The sequence below is a fragment of the Tetrao urogallus genome (assembly GCF_951394365.1).
Source record: "Tetrao urogallus genome assembly, chromosome: 1".
Lineage (NCBI taxonomy): Eukaryota > Metazoa > Chordata > Aves > Galliformes > Phasianidae > Tetrao > Tetrao urogallus.
In genome coordinates this window covers 193,672,513-193,693,013 of record NC_136813.1, presented here as the reverse complement: position 1 = coordinate 193,693,013, position 20,501 = coordinate 193,672,513, and the positions used below count along the sequence as shown (strand labels likewise).

General features: G+C 51.3%; 1 protein-coding gene across 1 annotated transcript in view; it reads right to left on the bottom strand.

The window, feature by feature from the left end:
• SHANK3 (SH3 and multiple ankyrin repeat domains 3) overlaps nt 1-20,501 on the bottom strand; it is a gene marked incomplete at both ends in the record, with an annotated part of 295,242 nt that overhangs the window by 209,910 nt on the left and 64,831 nt on the right. The window contains 2 exons of the mRNA XM_079534115.1: nt 2,743-2,809; nt 20,302-20,379. Coding sequence (XP_079390241.1) covers nt 2,743-2,809; nt 20,302-20,379 — 145 coding nt within the window. The remainder of the gene's footprint in view (nt 1-2,742; nt 2,810-20,301; nt 20,380-20,501) is intronic.

Below are 20,501 nucleotides of genomic sequence, written 5' to 3'. Positions count from 1 at the left end.
GCATCCCAAAAGAACGGACTGCTGTGGGTCAGCAGGGCTGCCGAACCGGACCAGAGGGGGTGAGGAACTTCCCCATCCCTACCACCACCCCTAAGGAAAACCGCTGCCGTGATGCTGATCTCATGCAGATTGGAACTCCCCAACAAAAAAGGTATTTTTTGTAATACAGGGCAACTGCTTTGGGTCTCATTATGACTGATGATGAACGAATTCCTTTGACTTGAAGTTGGTTGCTTAGTGACCGTGAATCATGACCCAATTCTATTTGGCATTAAAAGAGGGAAGATGGTCCCAACCACTCTTACATGCTTAGGACCAATTTCTCAGCATTGAACTAACGCTGCACTGTTTCCCCTGGATCTCCTTCCATGTAGGAAGAGTAAATATGAATAAAACCACGAGTTAAAAAAAGGAACAGCAGTCACAGAACCACAGTTGTGAAATAAAGCAGCTACGGTTAAGTGCTTAGTTGGACAAAAGCAGCAAACTGAAGACATCAATTGGTATTGTAGGATATATTTATCCTCTAATTGGGGAAAATAATTGAAATCAATACGGAGTTACAATGCATTCAAAATGGAGCCAAAACACCAACAAAAACCAAGTGGCGTACGGAAGGAAGGAAAGTTCTGATGGCCTTCGGGTTGTTTTGTAGATGCAGAACTCTACTTCAAAAGCAGCAGGGAGAGGCATTTGCATCACATCACGATGACAAAGCCACTCATTAGCTGAAACAAACACTTGAAAACTTGCAGACTAAGAGAACTTCCCAGAAAGAGGGATGGTGAAAATTGCTGAGCAGCTGACATGAGATCCAGCTGATGCAAAACGACGTGCAATTAATGCCACTGCAAATTGTTGTGAAGAACAGGTAATGAGGAGCACGTCTGATTACACCGAGTCGTGCACATGGCTGACAGGCGCTGACTGAAGCAGATTGAAGACTTGAATGCCAATGGGGCAAACAAACAGCCCTGCAGGAGGTGCTCCAGAGCCCCCACACCTCACGCTGACCCCTTCCCCACCCCACATCGTGCTCCCAAATAACCTTGTTCTCCTCCAACCGGACATTTGCACTTCTCAGTTCTTAATGAACTTCAGAAGGCAATTTCTCCTTGCCTGGATGTTCATCTGCCAGTTCCACTGACCCCAGGTGGATGCCATCTGGCCCTGCTGGTTTGTGTGCGATCAGCTCGCAACTGTTATCTGACCTATTTTGTTCAAACAGACCCATCGAAAGCACAAACAATTCATTCTTACTTGACACGGTTTCACGCCATTTTCCTTAAACTTCTTCAATAAAATTGTGCCACCCTGTTAGACATCAATCCAATCAATTGAGGCTGGGAGAGACCTTTGGAGGTCATCTACTCCCATATCCCTTCCACTGCAGTCTCTCTCCCCTCGGATTAATAGGAAAGCCTTCTCGTTAGCACTGTTTCTAACACTTCCTGATAAGATTCAGCCTTTTCCCCAAATCCTTTCTGACTCTTTTCAAAGGTCCTCAGCAGCTCACTCAGAGGGCACTGGAACAGGTTGCCCAAGGAGGCTGTGGATGCCCCATCCCTGCAGGCATTGGAGGCCAGGCTGGATGTGGCTCTGGGCAGCCTGGGCTGCTGGTTGGTGACCTGCACACAGCAGGGGGTTGAAACCAGATGCTCACCGTGGGCCTTTGCAACCCAGGCCATTCTATGGCTCTATGATTCAGCTGTTAGTGGGAGCCTGAGAAAATAAGTGATAAAAGGACGAGCTGGGGTGCAGGTTCCCAGACTCAGGGATGCTTCCAAGAGCCAAGCCTAACAGCTGGAGACTGTTCCAGTCTCCACAAGCCGTGCTCCACCTGTAGCCTGTTGTGGGTTAACCCTGGTAGGCAGCTCAGCACCAAGCAGCTGCTCACCTGCTCCCCCCAAGCAGGACTGGGGAGAGAATCAGAAAGGTAAGAAGTGAGAAAACGGACAGATTGAGATAAAGACTATTCAAGAGTGTAAAGCAAAAGCTGCAAAGTGTCCAAGCAAAGCAAAAATAGGGAATTCATATACTCATAGTCAATGCTGTGCATCGGCAGCACGTGTCCAGCCACTGCCTGAGCGCTGTGCTTTCCATGCACAGCAGCTGCTTGGGAAAACGAATGACATCCCTTCAAACACCCCTCTTTCTTTGCTCCCAGCTGCTGTTATACCTGACCTAAAGGTCGGCTCTGCATGATTACAGCATAATGTTCACACCACAAAAGGAGAGAAGAGATGGGAAGGAAAAGGTGGTGCAGGACACCAAACTGGAAGAAGCAATCGCTTATAGAAGCTCTGTGGTGGGGCAGCTCCATAACCATCAGCCCTGCTGCAAGAAAACACGTCTCCCTGCCCCAGCTCTGGCTAACAGCTTTTGCAGGAGAAGAGCTCCAGTATGAAACGGCCCCAAAAATGCACAGAGACAAAAGGCAAAGGATTTCACAGTGCGCTTTTCAGACCCACTCCAGACTAACGGTTTGGCTCACTCTTAACTTTGGCAATCTCAGCAGCCATAAGCAAATACTGTGCTGGACAAATGAGCTGAACACCGATGGCCCCAGAAGGAAAGCGGATCCATCCTGCTGCTCCAGAGACCCAGAGCAGGCTGCAGGCTGTGCCAGCCACCGCGAGCAGCACCACGAAAGCACCAGGTCACAAAGCCGCCTGACAACAGCCCTGAACTCCACAGGAAGATTAAAGAAGAGGATAAGAAAACAAAAAAGATCCAACTCACCAACATCGGACTCTTTGTGGGTTTTGATGATTTCAGCCAACTCAAAATTTCCTGCAATTATGGCCACCTGAAATGAGAGGGAGGGAAGAGAGTTGAGCGGCTCCGAACTGCACTGATCCCGTGCTCGCTTGCACAGACTGCACCATATGGACTGACAACAGCTGCTTTCCGTGGGGGATGCAAAGCCAACAATTGTTCTGCCTCAGCTCGCCCAGTCAGTAACCCCAAGGTGAAAAAACTCCCAGCATTGCAGGGAGAGCGTCTGTGGATGCTTGTGCACCAAAAGGGTGGCGAAGAGCTCGCAGATCACCGTTCCCATCTCCTCACAGCTCGGTGGTTGTATGCCTGACACCAGCCAGGAATGACTTGTAGGCACTGATAAGATCACAGAATCATTCAGCCACAAAAGAGCTCTGAGATCCCCAATCCAACCTGAACCCATCCCACTGCCCACGTCCCCCAGTGCCACATCCCTGTGGTCACTGAACAGCCCCAGGGATGGGGGCTCCCTGCTGCCCTGGGCAGCTGTGCAGTGCTGATTGCAGCACAGGTTGTTCTCAGTCTCCAACCTGAAACAACAAAAGTCAGAATAATTTTTCAACAGAATATTTTTGGACCTGGTTCCGAAAACATGAAAGAACCAAACTGAAACGGGAAGGAGAACACGAAAATCCATTGCTGCTCCTCGGAACATTAAGCTCAAAGAATCACTCTGGGCTGCTTGGGTCCTGCGTTGGATGGACTGTGCCCCTGCCAGGGCCATCCCCACAGCCCTGTGTGAACTTCAGGTGGATGTTTGAGACCATCCACCCCATCAGAAAATGCTCGATACATTGCAGGGAAGGGAAGCCATGCAGAGGCACCTGGACAGGCTGCAGAAGTGGGGCCATGTGAACCTAATGACGCTCAATAAGGCCAAGCGCAGGGTGCTGCACCGGGTCGGGGCAATGCCAGCTATTGATACAGACTGGGGGAAGATCTCCTTGAGAGCAGCCCTGCAGAGAAGGACTTGGGGGTCCTGGTGGACCAGAAGCTGAACACAAACCAGCAGTGTGCGCTCGCAGCCCGGAAGGACAACTGTGATCCGGGCTGCATGAAAACGGGGCGGCCAGCAGGGACAGGGAGGTGATCGTCCCCCTCTGCTCGGCTCTTGTGATGCCCCATCTGCAGCGCTGCGTCCAGGCCTGGGGAACCCAGCACAGGAAGGACGTGGAGCTCTGGGAGCGGGTCCAGAGGAGGGCAATAAGGCGATCAGAGGGCTGGAGCAGCTCTGTGTGAGGAAAGGTTGAGGGAACTGGGATTGTTTGGCTTGGAGAAGAGAAGGCACCAGGGAGACCTCATGGTGGCCTTCAGTGCTTGAAGGGAGCAGATAAACAGGAGGGGAATGGATGTTTAAAAGGGTGGATGGTGATGGGACAAGGGGGAATGGCTTTAAAGTGAGACAGGGGAGGTTTGGGTTGGATCTGAGGAGGAAGTTTTTCAGCCAGAGGGCAGTGAGGCACTGGCACAGGTTGCCCAAGGAGGCTGTGGATGCCCCATCCCTGCAGGCATTGGAGGCCAGGCTGGATGTGGCTCTGGGCAGCCTGGGCTGCTGGTTGGCGACCTGCACACAGCAGGGGCTTGGAACCAGGTGAGCGCTGTGCTCCTTTGCAACCCAGGCCATTCTATGGTTCTATGGGATGCCAAACCCCCCAGACACTGACAGAGCCGGGTGCAGCTCCAGCTGCTCAGCCCTCCTACAGGAACAGCTTTTGGAAACACGAGGTTCGTTTGCATTTTACCACTAACTTGTGACAAAGGGATATTTTTAACTCGGTGACTCAGTACAGCACGCACACCTCTCTACTATGATCCTTTATCAGCAGAAATAGTCTTACTATCCTCAGCTCAACAATGTTTATGTGATTTATTTATTTCCCGAGGCCTGGAATTCACGCTCCAACTCCTCAGCCAGAACTGTACAAGATCAGAGATGGCCAGGAGGAAGGAGACTTTCCGTGTGCAACCTCAGAACGAGCTCACAGTAACAGAGAAGTGAGTCCAAACTTGCTTTCCCCCCAGCCTGTGTCCAACTGCATCCCCCTCTCTCTACACACACGTGCACAAGGCTTGCTGTCCCAAAGGTCCCATTGTGTAAAGAGGCAACAAAAGCTTTTGTAAAGAAGGACAAATCACCCAAACGTGGGGAGATCCGATAGCTGAGCACCCAGACTGGCAAAAGGCCGGAAAGGAGAGTTTGAAAGAAGCATTTCAGCTTCAAAGTTGTTTCAAACAATAACACATCCCATGCAGGTGACAGCTTTGGAAACGCCGCGGCTTCCAGGAGCGGCGAGAAGCAACGCGCTGAAGGAGACGTCTGCTACAAATATCAGCTCACATCAATCCCTGAGAAGGGAGAAGAGCTGTTTGCATTTCACAACTCAACTGGGAAACGCAAGGAAGATGAAAGGATTTCCCTTATTGCACTGTTCCCTCAGCTGGGGCTTTGCAGCACGATGGATCCTAGCGCTGAAACGATCGCCTCCAACAGACACCGTGGGACACTGCTGGGCACAGCTCTGGGTCCTGAGGCTTTTCTGAAGGCACAGAGATGGGAAATCTGTTTATCATACAATCACAGAGTGGTTTGGGTTGGAAGGGCCCTCTAAAGGCCATCTGGTCCCACTCCCTGCAGTGAGGAGGGACATTCACAGCTCCACCAGTGCTCAGAGCCCCATCCCCTGAGCGTGGCTGTCTGTGGGGATGGGCAGCAGCACCTCTCTGGGCAACCTGTTTGATTGTGTTACCTAAGGATCAGGGCAGTTTCCTTTATCAATCCCATACCCATCCACAGCAGTGCTGCAGGGCCTCACCGGGCTGCCCCTTACAGCCCCTGGCTCAGCCCAGAGCTCCAGGTTACCCGCTCCCACCTGCAGCAGGTTACCCCATGGCCAGGACCTCAGAAGGCTTCAATCTGCAATAGGCATTTTCCATGGGAAGTGCAAATCATAGAACCATAGGATGGCCTGGGTTGAAAAGGACCACGGTGAGCATCAGTTCCAACCCCTGCTGTGTGCAGGTCACCAACCAGCAGCCCAGGCTGCCCACAGCCACATCCAGCCTGGCCTCCAATGCCTGCAGGGATGGGGCATCCACAGCCTCCTTGGGCAACCTGTGCCAGTGCCTCACCGCCCTCTGCATGAAAAACTTGCTCCTCATATCCAACCCAAACCTCCCCTGTCTCACTTTAAAGCCATTCCCCCTTGTCCTATCAAAAGAACAACTATCCTGAAGTTCAAAAAAAATAATTTACAAAATGAAGCCCTTCCCCTCGTGCAGTGATGACACAATAGTGAATAGAAACACCTTGGGTGTATATACTCACAAGTATGAGCACCGGAAGAGCCAAGGGGTGAGTTAGCCCCATTTGCTCTTCAGTGTCAGAAAGCATCCACAACAAAGCTGCATTTCCCTCTGCTGAGGAAGGGACAGGTCCTGCAGCACTTGGAGCTGACACAGTCACTGCTGGGGGTACCGCACTGCAAAGCTCCCAAACGGAAGGGAAGGGGTGGGCTGGGAGACAGAGGAGCAGCAAAACACCAACTAACCCTGAGTCAGTCCCCATCAAATGCTTCTGGCTTGAGGGAAGCCCTCGGGTGACATAAAAACTGATATGGAAGTCCATGAAGTGGAAAGAAAATAAAGGGGAAGGCAAATTTGATTAGAAAGAGTTTAGCTTTATGGTAACAATAAGTAGAGGCCAGAATGCGCAACTATGAAATGCTGGGTATTTTTGTGCATTTTTATACCTGGAAAAGTACACTCTGCCCATGCTGGAACCTCTGACTTGAGGAAAAAAACATCAAAAAATGCTTTCTGAATCAAACCAGTCTCCAAATATTTTATGCTCTGCATTGAAGCACACCACCTTCTTAGAGGCATTTCTCAGCTGCGAGCTGCAACAGTTGGAGAAGTTCAGAACTTTGTTGTTACCATCCTGGGCGTGCAAAACGTGTGCTGACAAAAGTTGGGTGCAAACACAGAGAGAAGGCAGGAGCAGAGCCAGGAGGGAGCAAGTGGAGGTGCAGGAGTGGCAGCTATGGGATAAGATGGGGTGAGAAGGAAGCAATTATCAGCCATGCTGCTGGGCAAGAAGGGAATGGACCTGCAGAAAGGGGAGTCAACGCTTTTGAAAGGGGAGATGACAGCAGGACGAGGGGAAATGGTTGGAAGTTGAGGGAGGGGAGATGGAGGTTGGACGTGAGGGGGAAGTTGTGTGCTGTGAGAGCAGTGAGGGGCTGGAACAGCTGCCCAGAGAGGCTGTGATGCCCCGTCCATCCCTGGAGATGTTGGAGGCCAGCTTGGATGGGGTCCTGGGCAGCCTGGTGTAGTATGAAATGCAGAGGTTGGTGGCCCTGCGTGTGGTGGCAGGTCAGAGCTTCATGATCCGTGAGGTCCCTTCCAACCCTGGCCATTCTGTGACTCTGTGAAAGCAGCCCATTAGTTTGGTTGGCTGCAGGCAGCAATTTGGTTCTGTAGCACTTAACTCTCCTCAGTCTCTGAGCAGCACTCACACCCTGCCCAACTTTGCGACGTCAGCCATTTCTACACCGCTTTCTGCAGAACGTCTCCAAAGAGAGGCTTTCCAGTGTTGATGGCTTTCTGTCTCTCTCAGACAACGGGGAGCCAAATGTCTTCTTTTTTGATCAGCACCACAGCACGAATGGGCGCCAGGACTTTGTGCAGAGCTGCCTACCTTCACTCGGCCAGGAGCTGTGAAGCATGTTCTATATTTGTTCTAGATTCCCAGAAGTCTGGCAGTCCTACTGGGTGGCTCCTACCGCTCGCATACGGTGCTTCCATCTGGGCTGCCATATGAGCAGGAACTCCCAACGCGTTCCCAGCGATGCGTGCTGCCGTGACACGGCACAGATGCAGATAGTCTGCTGCTTCCAGGAGGTGTCGTTGGGGTCAGGCACTGTATGACTACACCGTAGACCAAACACTGCCTGCAAGCAACAGACAGACCTCCTGTGCCTCCTGTGCACGAGCTGCGCAGCGGATCTGAGATAAACACACCTCCGACGCCCTCTGCCTCTGCCAACCAACCGTGCAGCGTGTTGACAGTGCCCAACTTATTGCCCATGGCCTATACAGCAATAAAAACCTTTTTTTTTTCTTCTTTTCCTATGGACCGGACTCACAGGCCTTGATTTAGAAGAGGAACTTCAGACAGGCAGCGAGATCAACGTTCTGCGCCTCAGCCTACAAGGAGTGCCTGCCAACCACCTGCATCAGGCAAACGTACTTGAGAAACAAAAGATAAATCCAGAGCTGTAGCCATTCAGCCTAAGAGAGAGAGCCTTCTTGGTTGTTTCAGATGAGGCATATGGGTCTGCTGCAAAAGCACGATGATTTTCCTAATGAGATGCATCACAAAACCGTCCTAAAGAGAGACAGATGATTCTGTGATCTCTTCCATCAAGAGGAGCAGGGAGTTCTGAAATCTGAATCCTCCTGGGAAGCTGAAAAACTTTAAGGCAGCAGCATGGAAGCCTTTGAGCAGGAGAAGAAATATGAGCTGCAGACTCAGAGGAGTAAATCTTGCCTCTCTCTCCAGTAGGGATGGCAGCCATCAGCACAGGCAGCGGGGAGAACAGCAGAGCCTTATCCAAAAAGCAGCGTGAGCACCGCCAGCAGCCTTGGTGTGGGGGGTCACCTCACCTTCCCCACAGCCTGCCTCCATCCGTGGGCACTGGACAGCTCTGCAGCCAACAGATGGGATGCCCTGGAGGTCACCGCTTCCATAAACCAGCCATGCTGCAGGAAGGAGCAACCTTCAGCTTCCCACTAAGACCGAAGGTGGGCTGGTAGCATCTCCTGAAGGCTCAGAGGAAGGCTCTGCAAGGGGAGAACTGCTTTGGCCAGAGCTTTATGGGGCCCACACAGACACTGAGATCATTAAAACACAAAGAGCAGTGCGAGATCCACAAATGGGCAGCACCTGGGAAAAGAAGCCAGGCTCACGTCAGCAGTGCCTGGTGATGGGACAAGAGGCAACGGACACCAGCTGAAACATGGCAATCCAGGAGGTGGCCCTGGGCAAGCGGCTCTGGGTGACCCTGCTGCTGCAGGGGTTGGACCAGATGGCCCCAGAGGTTCCTTTGAACCCAGCATTCTGCAAACACAGAGCCTCAGGTACAGCAGGGTGGACAGAGGAACAAATGAGTGAATCTCTCAGCTAACTTGTTCAGATGGAGTCGTGACGAACGGGGCCATCTAGTGCAGGGAGCATCAGATGAAGAGGAAAGGCCAGTCCTCTTGGCAGAAAGGCCAGTGTCATCTGGGCTCTGCACCACTGAAGGATGCTCTCAAGGACCTGAGCAGCACAGATCTGTGTGCAGAATGGCCCTTACCATCAGAACTGAGTGGGCCTGAGCCTGAAGGACGAGGACCCGGTGGGCTTGGAGCAAAGCAGAGGCTCTAGTGTGGCATCTGAAATAGGAGCACGACTGCCGCAGGTCAGGGAAGATTTCAAGTCAGCAACATCATTGGGATAATGGAAACCGAGATGGCATCTGACTCAGAATTAGATCAGTCTCACACTGAAGGTTGGAGGAGGAGTGGGAGGAAGCCAGGAGGCCAGAAACCTGATCAATTTCTGCAAGACAAACTTCAAATGAAAAGAGAGAGAAAATAAATTAAATAAAATGATGATAAGGAGGAAGCTTTAACTGAAAAGCTAAATTAAAAAAAAATTTAAAAAAAGAGGTTCATCAAGCAAATGAAAGCTGCTTCTAGGTGAGCAGCCTATGCTGTGCCTGGAGCAGCACCCAGCACAAGGGCAGGGGATGCGTGTCCTATGCAGGGCAGCAGGCCTGGGGTACGACGGCCTGGCACACGCACGTTCCTGGAGCGTGCCCACGCTCAGGCTCTCAGAAAAAACCCAGCTTTCAACCTGTTACATGATGACAGAAAATCATTCATCATCAGATTGGCTTCTCACGGTCTGCGGGCTGAAACCAGCGATGGGAAGCCCGAAGCTCAACTGCATCGTGATTGATAAAGGGAAGCTGAGCAGGGCAGCGATCTACCAGGAGAAAATGTTGTAAAGCTGTCACAAAGAGGAAAAGCCATGGGTCAGTCCTCAGTCCATCACAGGCGCAGCAGAGCACAAAAGGCACCAAGGCAGGGTGGGGAGGAATGGGAAACTTGTGTTCTTCCACAGGGACGGCGTGCAGACAGGAATTCAGGATAGTGGAGGAATATTGGCGGTAGGCGGACGGTTGGACTGGATGATCTTGGAGGTCTTTTCCAACCTTGGTGATTCTGTGCTTGCATGGAATCCATCTCTTCTGGGGAAGGAGGACGGCAGACAGCATTCGCCAGCCATCACTAATGCTCAAACTGGCAATTCCTGGTGAGTTACAGAGTCAGGACAAGACAGCAGAGGAAGTTTTCATGCCCATGAAGACTCCGGGTCTTGGAAAACTGGAGAAATTCCGTCAGCAGTGCTTTTAAGTATTGAATTACCGGAAGCATTGAGCACAGAACCCGGAGCAGGAGCTGCCTGGCTGCTTCGTCGCACACACCAAGCTGCTGGGGCCTGAGGCTGAAATGAGACCAAGGCGTACGCCAACCAAGCACGGGCTGAAGTCCTACTTATGGATTGGAAACGCTGCTAGAAAGAGAGCAGACTCACTCACTTCATTCAGGAGAAAAGCAACTTCAGCTCTGTTGAGAGCAAACTTCCCTTTTTCTCCCTTTCCTACTTTCCTCTTATTCTCCTCTGGTTCCAGCAGAGAAGCTGCACTCACCTTCATAGTTGCACTAAGGGTACTCCGCATCTTTTCCCTTCTCTTTGCTGCACGGTTTCTTTGCCCCTATTTGGGTTTACCTTCCCCTCATTGCCATCCATTGCTGCGCCTTCTGCTCACCTGAACAGCTTTCTGTCTGTTTAAAACATTTTTGGAAGTATCAAAACATTTTCTAAGTGATTTCATGTAAGAAATATTAACGATCTCCACAATGCCTGCTTTGTTTTCCAGACTCTTCACAGCAGCTGTGCACAGCACATCATGAACACTAATGCATATTTAGCATTTAGAATGCTTTCCTGCATTATTTTCTCCTGTATACATCATACCAGGTTCAACACCACGGACTCTAATTAGATTTTATTCTTGTTTTAATGATAGTTTCCTTAGTTCTAGGAGAACCTTGTTAAAAGGAAATGGCACAAACATGCCAAGTCTGATTGACAGATTTATGAGTCCGGCTGACAGAAGCAGAGAGATGAAATTCAGGTCTAGCAAGATGCATTCTGCTTGGCATGGAAAAAACAAATGCATAAATGTAAGGGAGAGAAGAACCAGCTTCAAGAAGCAGGAAACAACGCGTGGCAACGCCAGCAACCTCAAATTAAACCAATTAATGGGGATATCGCATCGACAAAGGTAGTTCTAGGAGGAGTCACAAGTTGGCAATGGCCCATGTGGACGGATGGCCGTGGTTTTGGGACACGGGTCTTTAAGGAGGAATGCAGATTGACAGTATGAGTTGGAAGAGAGACCTGGAGAGCACCAAGACTGGGGAAACCCTGACAGAATCCTTAAAAAATAGCATTACAGAAAGGATAACGACCCGTTATCCCACCCATCCACTGCTGGAAGGACAAAAACAACGCGCTTACTTTGCCAAAAAATTAAGAAGGTGAAGAACTAAGAACAAAGATGTGATTCCCTCAGCACAGGTGAGTACTGAAGAAAATGTGGCACCTCGCCCTCCATCCAAGGACACTCATGTGTGAGGATGCACGATACAGCACACTTCTCCTCTTCCATGGTGGAGCCTTTAGACTGAGCCCAAGATACGTGGGCTCATCAATGTGAACTGGTTGCTCGTTTTCCCTGCAAGCCACACTGATGACACCTGGACTGCCAGGGAGTTTTAACTTTGAGCATAAAGGAGGTTGGAAGTTGGGTCAGCGCGCTGTCATGGAAGGCAAAGATCCCAAACAGACGCAATCAATCGCTCAAAGGTTCCACATTTTCAATCCACGGATTGAAGATTCTATGATCTTCATCAGTTACGTTGACTTTTAACGAACACGCTCTGGAATGCACAACAGATGTTCCATTTTCCCACTCAGGCAGCAAAGGCAGCAAGCGTGAGGAAGGCGCGTTGCATCTTCAGCACACAGCGGGTTGAACCAGGCTGGATGTGGCTCTGGGCAGCCTGGGCTGCTGGTTGGCGACCCTGCACATCGCAGGGGGGTTGGAACGAGATGAGCATTGTGCTCCTTTCCTAGCCTAAGATTCTATGATTCTATTCTATGAAGAAGCCCTCCAAGTGCCAACTGGAATTCTGCACCTCCACGGATTATTCTAATCCCTCTGCTGTAGCACTGGAGAGCGGGATCAGCCTCCTCCAGACCCACAGCCTCTACAACTTGAACTCTCGATAGGGGAGGACATATGGAGGAGAACAAGGTGACCACTGTAGTGATGACAAGAAAACATGGAACTCATTAATAACAAAACGTCACCGCAACAGCTGAAATTTCTGGCGTTCGTACCAACTCTGTAAAAAGCATCCAACAGCAGCTGCTGTTTCTGTGCTTTGCACACAGTGAGGAGCAGCAAGCTTGCAAGAGTGCACAGATAGATGCAAAAGAAGCAGCTCTGTCATTCCCTTCCGAGTCCACTCAGCACCGGCGCTCATCTACACCAGCAGAAGGAGAGGCATTACCTCCTATAGCATCACAAGCTGTGATGTCACTGGTTAGAAGTCCAAACACCATCGGTGACATTTTGAAGTTAAATGAGACAAATCACAGTTAACCAAAGGCATTTCTCAACAAAACCACTCTGTTTGAGAAAACTCTGTTGCCTGGGCAACGTGACTGCAAATTGCAGAGTTCAGACCGTGATGTCTATTTTAGAGCAACAAGATACAAATCTTTGAAGAAGACGCGTCTAACAACCTGTTTGCATGGTGCTGAAGGCTGGAGGAAATGATAATGTTAAGTTTGCATCCGAGTGCAAATCTTTAAGGACTCAAGGCGGATCGTTGCGAGCGCTACCACGTTCTGATGCCCAATTACGTGCATGACAGAGCCAGAAGAGATGGAGAAAGGTCGAGTCATGAAGTGAGAGATAACGAGCAAGGTGTGCACAGAAGGGATGGGACACAGAAAAGCGCTGCAGGGTGGATGGAGTGCCCCCACCAAGTCAGTAAAGGGGAAAGCTACAGCATCGCCAGAGCTGGGGAGTGCTGCCTTCATGCTTCCATTTTTGCTCCACAATTGGCTGTGAACGCAAAGCAGCTGTAACTGAATGGGGAACCAGGTGGTCCCGATGCACCAGCACACAGCACCTGGGGCACGATGCCTGGTTTGGTGATGTGTCCATAAATTGCCTCTGAGATCTGCAGAGCAGGAGAGAGCCACGCTGTCAACACCTGCATGAGAAACCTCCAGCACTGGGAGTTCACTTGAAAATCCCCAAAGGGCCTCAATGCCTGAATGAGGAATGGCATCACCGAGGGCTTCACCAAGGAACACGGCTCTACAGATGAAGCAACTTCATTGCCTTGTCCAGAGCAACACGGGGTGAGCGTATAAACAGGAGGGGAAACGGCTGTGTGTGAGGGTGGATGGTGATGGGACAAGGGGAACGGCTTTAAAGTGAGACAGGGGAGGTTTGGGTTGGATATGAGGAGGAAGTTTTTCATGCAGAGGGCGGTGAGGCACTGGCACAGGTTGCCCAAGGAGGCTGTGGATGCCCCATCCCTGCAGGCATTGGAGGCCAGGCTGGATGTGGCTGTGGGCAGCCTGGGCTGCTGGTTGGCGACCTGCACACAGCAGGGGCTTGGAACCAGATGAGCACTGTGGGCCTTTGCAATCCAGACCATTCTAGGATTCTGTGATTCTAAGCAGAACTCCACAAAAAAGACCAACCACGGTAATCTGCAAAGAGCAAACCCAGCCTAAGGGATCCACACTACTTCTATGAGGGGGGCAGGCCAGGCTTCCCAAAAAACAGAACAACAAAAGGTATCACGTCGGTGTCTTCTGCAAAAATTGTGGCACTCTGATGTGACATCCTCAGAAATGACATAAATTGAATCTGGGAGGTGAGACTTCCGCCAAGTGGGTGCAGATCTGATCAGAAAACCAATTCCTGACTCTCCGCTGAACTCCAAACACGCGTTGAATGGGTGGAACTGGTCCCCATTCCCAGTTCTCATTGGAAACCTGGCTGGAGGAATGCAGAGTACGCTGGTTGAACTCCTAGATGAGGCCAACCTGGGAGGGAGCACGAGTTCAATACAGGGTTTGGAACCAAAATGATTGCTTGAAGCTGAAGAAATACGTAGAGGAGAGGAAAACAAAAACAACTTGGTTCAGTGGAGACATAATTGCTCCTTATGCACGAGGATTATAGAAGATGGAGTCGGACTCTTCTGAGGCACAGGGAAAGAAGAGGAGGTGACGAGCACAAGTCACAGTGGGGGAACTTTGGGCATAACAGAAAGCAGCAGAACAGCCGGGCGCTGGGACACGGCACGAGACAGCAGCTGTGCATCTGCTGGAAGAGACCCAAGGAGCTCAGGATCCCACGCTGAGCACCAGCCCACCAAAATCACATTGTGGAAGAACAGGAGCGCTTCGCTGGGACTTAGAGATGAGCGGCCTCATCTCTATCAGGACATGCAATGCAATCAAACTGCTCTGTGCAGGGCGGGTGGGCTGTCAGCCGGAACGGGGATCTGAATTAAATAAAGGATGTGGGGAGAAGCCGCAATAAATCAATAGTAATGATCGGATTATGCTTTCGAGGGCTCTGCAGGAAAGCCTGCGTGTGCTGGGATGTTTAGTCCAGAGAATGGAAGATGGGGTGAGAAAAGGGCAGTGAGGCCATAAAGGCAGAGAGATGGCAGCTGCGGCAAGGACAAAAATAATCTGCTCTCAACAACCGTGGAAAAGAGATGGGCTTAAAATTCAATAGGAACGATTCAAGGTAAATGACAGAAAAAGCTTTCTGACAGTGAGGACAAGGGAGCACAGAGACTGCACACAGAAGGTCCAGCTTTGGAGGGTCTCAGGAGAGGTCATCGACAGGAAGGGTTCAGACAGAGCTGGTCCTGGGGGAGGCAGAGCAGCACACAAATGGCCTCCAAAGTTCCTTCTCTGTCCTATCTGCCCACGGTCTCCTCCTGTGGGTGGCAACACTGAACGAAGGGAACACAAGAAACAGGAAGCCAGGGAGGTTTCAGTGTGGTGTCCTGTAGCATCTTCATCACAAGGTGGGGCAGGGACGGTTTGGGAAGGGGGAGGACAAGGAAGGCAGACAGCTAGCAGGACCACTGGCCTTCAAGAGGGACGACTGGCCTACAAAGGCCACCCATGGCTGGCTCCAGGTCAGGACTGCTCACGGTGGCTGAAACCACGGGGTCTCTTCATTAATGGCTGGCATCATGAGAGGGACGCCACCAGAGTTTGCCTGACCACGAGGGCCAGGCCAGAGCTACTTCACCCCACTGCAGATGGAGGAGATGAGGCACCCTCCTGTTCCTTACTGGGCACAACCTGCTCACCCTCTGCTGTGCCACAGCACCACAGCCAGATGAGACCATGGCTGCCCACCAATGGAGGCAATGAGAAGCTGCTGCCAAGCCCCTGTGCTGCCCAGCACATCCCCTGCATGGAAACATCACAACTCAGCCAACACTGAGCGCACCTCTGCCCTGCAGGGATGTGATCTCTGCACCCATACCCTCAATTCAGGCAACAGTTTCCTACCATCAAGCCAAACGTTTATCCGAAATGCTGACAGTGGAGTTAAAACCTCTGTCTCGTGCCTCAACTCCGTGATCAAGGTCAGCTCTGACAGCTCTGGTGACAGCACAGGGGATGGAGCACAGCACAGCCAAAGGAGCTCAGCATCAACGAAGCCTGTGCTGCTCATAGCAAGGAACTGTGAGTCCCCGTAACAGCTACCTACCCCCAGAAAATCCTGCTTAGAAGAATTCAGCCTGGGGAAAGGGAAGAAGAAAACAAATACAAAAGTGCAGCTATCGAAAGGACAGACAACTTTCTGACAGATAAGAAGCAGCTCTGATTGTCACATTTCAGTGAAATGAGAGGAAGTTCGAAGCAACTGCTCGTGGTATTTTTATACTCGGTGTGTGAAAATCCTGCACATGAAGCAATCCGACCGTGAGTAGCACGAGAACAAAAATTTGTGCAGAAGTTGACACTTGATGATTGTTAGGGAACTCAGCATCCTGATGATAACGAAAACTTCCAGTGCAGAGTTCACTTTCGGGTGGGTTCTCATTAACACGTTCATCAGCTGCAAAAGCTGCATTGGTACAGCAAGCTCACACAGTTTTAGCAGCTTTCCAGCATCCAACTCAGAGTGGAAGTCACGTGAAGGCAACTGGGTGCCCCATAGATGCAATCTACAGGCAAACCCTCTTACCTTGGAATCACGGGCAGCGCGTGGGCACAACAGTGCTGGACCATCTGACGGGTCGGCCCCCCGTGTGGGCAACAGAGTGGTGGGAGGAGATGAGGGAAAGGCCATCATTTGGCCAAGCAAAGGGGCAGAAAGATGAGGAGCCTCCGCCAGAGGGCAAGGCACAGAGGCAGACATGGATCTTCATCACTGCTGGTGATGGAGGACTGGAAAAGTACGTGCAGAATGATGACTGGTCCTTGACAACACACAGATGTGATCCAGAAAGACCCTCACGTTGACAGTGGGGTTTGTCTCCTTTTAGACTACCATGGGAGCTCAAGCTCGTCTCCATCACACCGTACTGCTCCTTCTGAGCCAGAATACAAAGGCACAGCATGCACAGTGCCACATTCCAGACCCTGGGAGGAGGAGGAGGAGAAGGTCAGTGCTCCAGATGGCTCCAGAATAGACCAGATCATGGTAAGCAGCACATGGGCAAGGCTGATTGAGGAATTGAAGCTAATCCCCCAGCCCACGTGCCCACCTGTGCTATGGGGGGGGACACTGAGGCAGCTGCAGTCCTGCTCTGAGGGCTTCATGCACCAGCTGCAAACTGCTCTGAGGTGATGCAGTAACGCAGCCCGTGGAAAAGGCAGGGGCTGAGTTCCAGGTATCCACATGAGAAAGATCAGAAGTGAAGATACTCAGCAAGTGCTTCCGATGTCACTCGGACACTGACTGTGCTTCCCTGCAGCTCGGTTTGTCATGGCTGTTATGGAGAGATGGTTGGTCAGCAGATCACCTAGAAACATGACAGGAACAGCAGAAGTAACCTCTAAAACTCTCCAGATAAGAAAGACCCACGCTGCCATTGAGACCACACACTCCACCTTAGAGCTGTAAGGTTTGGGAAAGAAAACTGGAAGGCAGCGCTGTTACCAAACCAGAAATTGTTTCCTTGTATGGAGCATCCTGCTGGCATCTCCAATGGATCACCAACAAATGCAGTGCAAAGTAAGCCCTCCACAAAGACATGAACTTCTCCTACTTTTGAAACAGGTTTGAGGGCAATGGGAAAAGCTACTTTTATTAAATGAAAGGTGAAAAAAATAACCCAGAAGTTTAAAGCAGAAAGATTGCTGGTATGTGACACCTTAACCCCAACCGAGCACCAGCTCCTGAGAAAGGAAATACTTCAGTGAGCCCTCGAGACACCTGGAAACCAGGGAGGGAAAGGAAAGCAAGCCCAAGCTCTGGTACAAAACCAGCAGGCAGTTCCAAGGACGTGGAGCAGACAGACAACCCCTTCTCTTGGCTCATCTCTGTCTGTGCAATTCGGGCATCACAGTATGGATGCATGGACAGCTGGATAGGGAAAAAAATTGTTGGGTGGCTCACATCAGAGTGGTCACGAAGGGGTCATTCACAACCACACCGACAGTGCATTGCTTTGTCCAGCCCACATCCTGTAGGGTCTGAACCCAACAGGGGAGAGACCACTGAGCTCCAATCCCTGCTGCAGGCTGGGTGCCCCCCAGCTCAGCCTGTGCAGGGCTCATCCATGGCCACGGCACATCCAGGGATGGGGCAGCCAGGTGCACACCCCAAAGTCCTTGTTGGCAGAGCTGCTCTCAAGGAGTTCTTCCACTCTGCGCTCATAGCTGGGACTGCCCCAACACAACACCCGTGCTTTGCCCTGTCAAACCTCATCAGGCTCTCATGGGACCACTTTCGGAGCCTGTCCAGGTCCCTCTGGATGGATCCTTACCAGCAGCCACTTTGCTGAGGGTACATCCAACCCCACTGTCTGCCTCGCTGATAAGGACATTGGACATCACCACTCCCAGAGATGGAGGTATCAGCTCCAGCCCAGGACAACAGCAAGGTGCAGAGTGCCAGGAGGTGATGCTCAGCCCTCACCTGCAGCCTCCACACCTGAAGCCCACAGCTGCCACACAGATTGGGCAGTGCTCCCTGCTCTCCTGCCCCACCACCCCAGCATGGAGGATGCCCATTGGCCTCACGGAAGATAAATGGAGAGATTACATCTTCCAAATCCTCTAAATTACTCGGTGCCATCTCAAGTCATCTCAGGCCGCTGACACCGAGCTATCTGATTAATGGCAACAAGGAAATTAACATGAGGTATGTGAAGCAAATGGACTAAGCAGCTCTGCAGAAGCAGAGGTCTTTATGTGAGCTCCCAGCAGCCACAGAGCTGCTCTGACCAGCACACCCTGCCTCACGCTGGCTTGGTTTCCTCCGCCGTGCTGAAATTCAGCCAGGGAGAGGTAGCACCCCATTACCATGGCTACACAAAGACGATGCATGAGAAAGTGCCAGACTTTGCAGCGGGCAGCGACTTAACAAGATGCTGCAATCTTGAGCAAGCAATGTAAGCAGAGGCAGAGAGCTTCTCTTTGAAAGCTGGGAGCTGATGGGAGCACGGTATCAAATTCGGGTTCGGATCAGGTTGTGCTTCTCTCGGTAAACAAACCGATTGGGTTACCAAGCACAGTTTTCATTCTGTGGAAGACAAACTTGCAATTAGTCACACTACTTCAAAAAGAAAGGCAAACGCTGCTTCTCCCTCATTAGGGCTCTCAGGGCCCTGCAGGACGTGCGCAAATCGGAGCTGCAGCCATTTGCTCTCTCCACCCACCACCTCCGTGTCTTGCAAATGCCCAAAGCGAAAAGGTTGGAATCAAGAGGTGGAGAAAGGGCAAAAGTTCAACTCCTTCAACAAGGAGGAAACGGTTTCCTGGAATAAGTCCTTCCCTGAAAATAAATATTTTCACATGAAGTAGATGAGCGATCAGTTCCCAGAAGCAAAGCTCCTCGAAGAGCTGCAGCCCCACTGCCTCCATCTGCACGAGCCCAGGCTGCATGCAGCACTCCACTGACCTTCCAGGAGCTTTCTGCTCCTAGCATTCAAGCCAACATGTAGTAGAACGTAAGCAACACGGCCTCAGTCTTCATACAGAAATTCCTCCTAAGAATTTAAGCCTTCCTGTATTTGGACCCCCAGCCCTGGACGCAGTGCTGCAGATGGGGCCTCACGAGGGCAGAGCAGAGGGGGACAATCACCTCCCTGTCCCTGCTGCCACCCCTCTGCTGATGGAGCCCAGGATCCCATTTGCTTTCTGAGCTGTAATCACACACTGCTGGCTCATGGTCTGTTTTTCATCCACCAGAACCCCCAGGTCCTGCTCTGCAGGGCTGCTCTCAAGAACTGATCCTAATGCCAGCGTGTCCAACAGCTGTGTGTAATTTCTACCCATGACTGTGGAAAGTGCACACTGAAGTTGTGCGTTTTTGTTTCAGGAGTGCTTGTTGAGTTTGTATGAAAACACGCTTCATTCAAGACAGACAGGGAGCTGTTGGAGAGGGTGCAAAGGAGCCACAAAGATGAGCAGGGGGCTGCAGCACCTCCCTACAAAGACAGGCTGAGGGAGCTGGGCTCTGCAGCACGGAGAAGAGAAGCTGGGGGTGAGCTGAGTGCAGCTGCAGGAGCTGAAGGGAGCCTACAGACAGGAGGGGAGTCAACTCCTGGAAAGGGGAGATGGCAGCAGGACGAGGGGAAACGGCTGGAAGCGGAGGGAGGGAAGATTGAGGCTGGATGTCAGGGGGAAGTTTTTACTATGAGAGTGGTGAGGGGCTGGAACAGGCCTTCTAACTTCTCGGTTTATTCACAGCCAGTTTATATGCAGCAAAACTGTCCTTTGTTCCTGAGGATTTTGCTCCCTCTCTAACACTGCAACACTTCCACAGACAGCAGTAACTCCTCCTTCCCACCTCCGTTACACACGGGGTACACAAGCAAAGCTCTTTCAAATCTCCCACCACAACAGCAGCCTCACAGCCCTTCCCACAGACAACACTTCGCTCACCAAGCAGGCCATGGCCAGAACAGGCATCCTGAATGCACAGATTTGTTCTGGAAGCTTCAGCTCACACACAGACTCGTCCCAGAGGCCACCCCAGCACTTCCTGGGACCCCACAGGGCTCTGTGTTAGGGTGGTACGGTCAGGTTGTGGTTGGACTTGATGCTCTTTAAGGTCTTTTCCAACCTGAGCAATTCTATGGTTCTACGGCTGGCGCTCGCTGCCTCACCTGGAAGGCTGTCTGGCTGTTGTAGTTGCGGATCTCTTTGCTTGCACCACGGAAGAGGAGAACCCGAGCGCAGCTCTCCTGGAAAGGAGGAAAGGAGACATCGATCAGCATTGTAGACAACAAAGGGGACAACAAAGAGGCAAACCAGCTTGTTTCATCGAGCTCGGAAAGCTTCCTTTGGTGAGAGCAAGGGATGCATA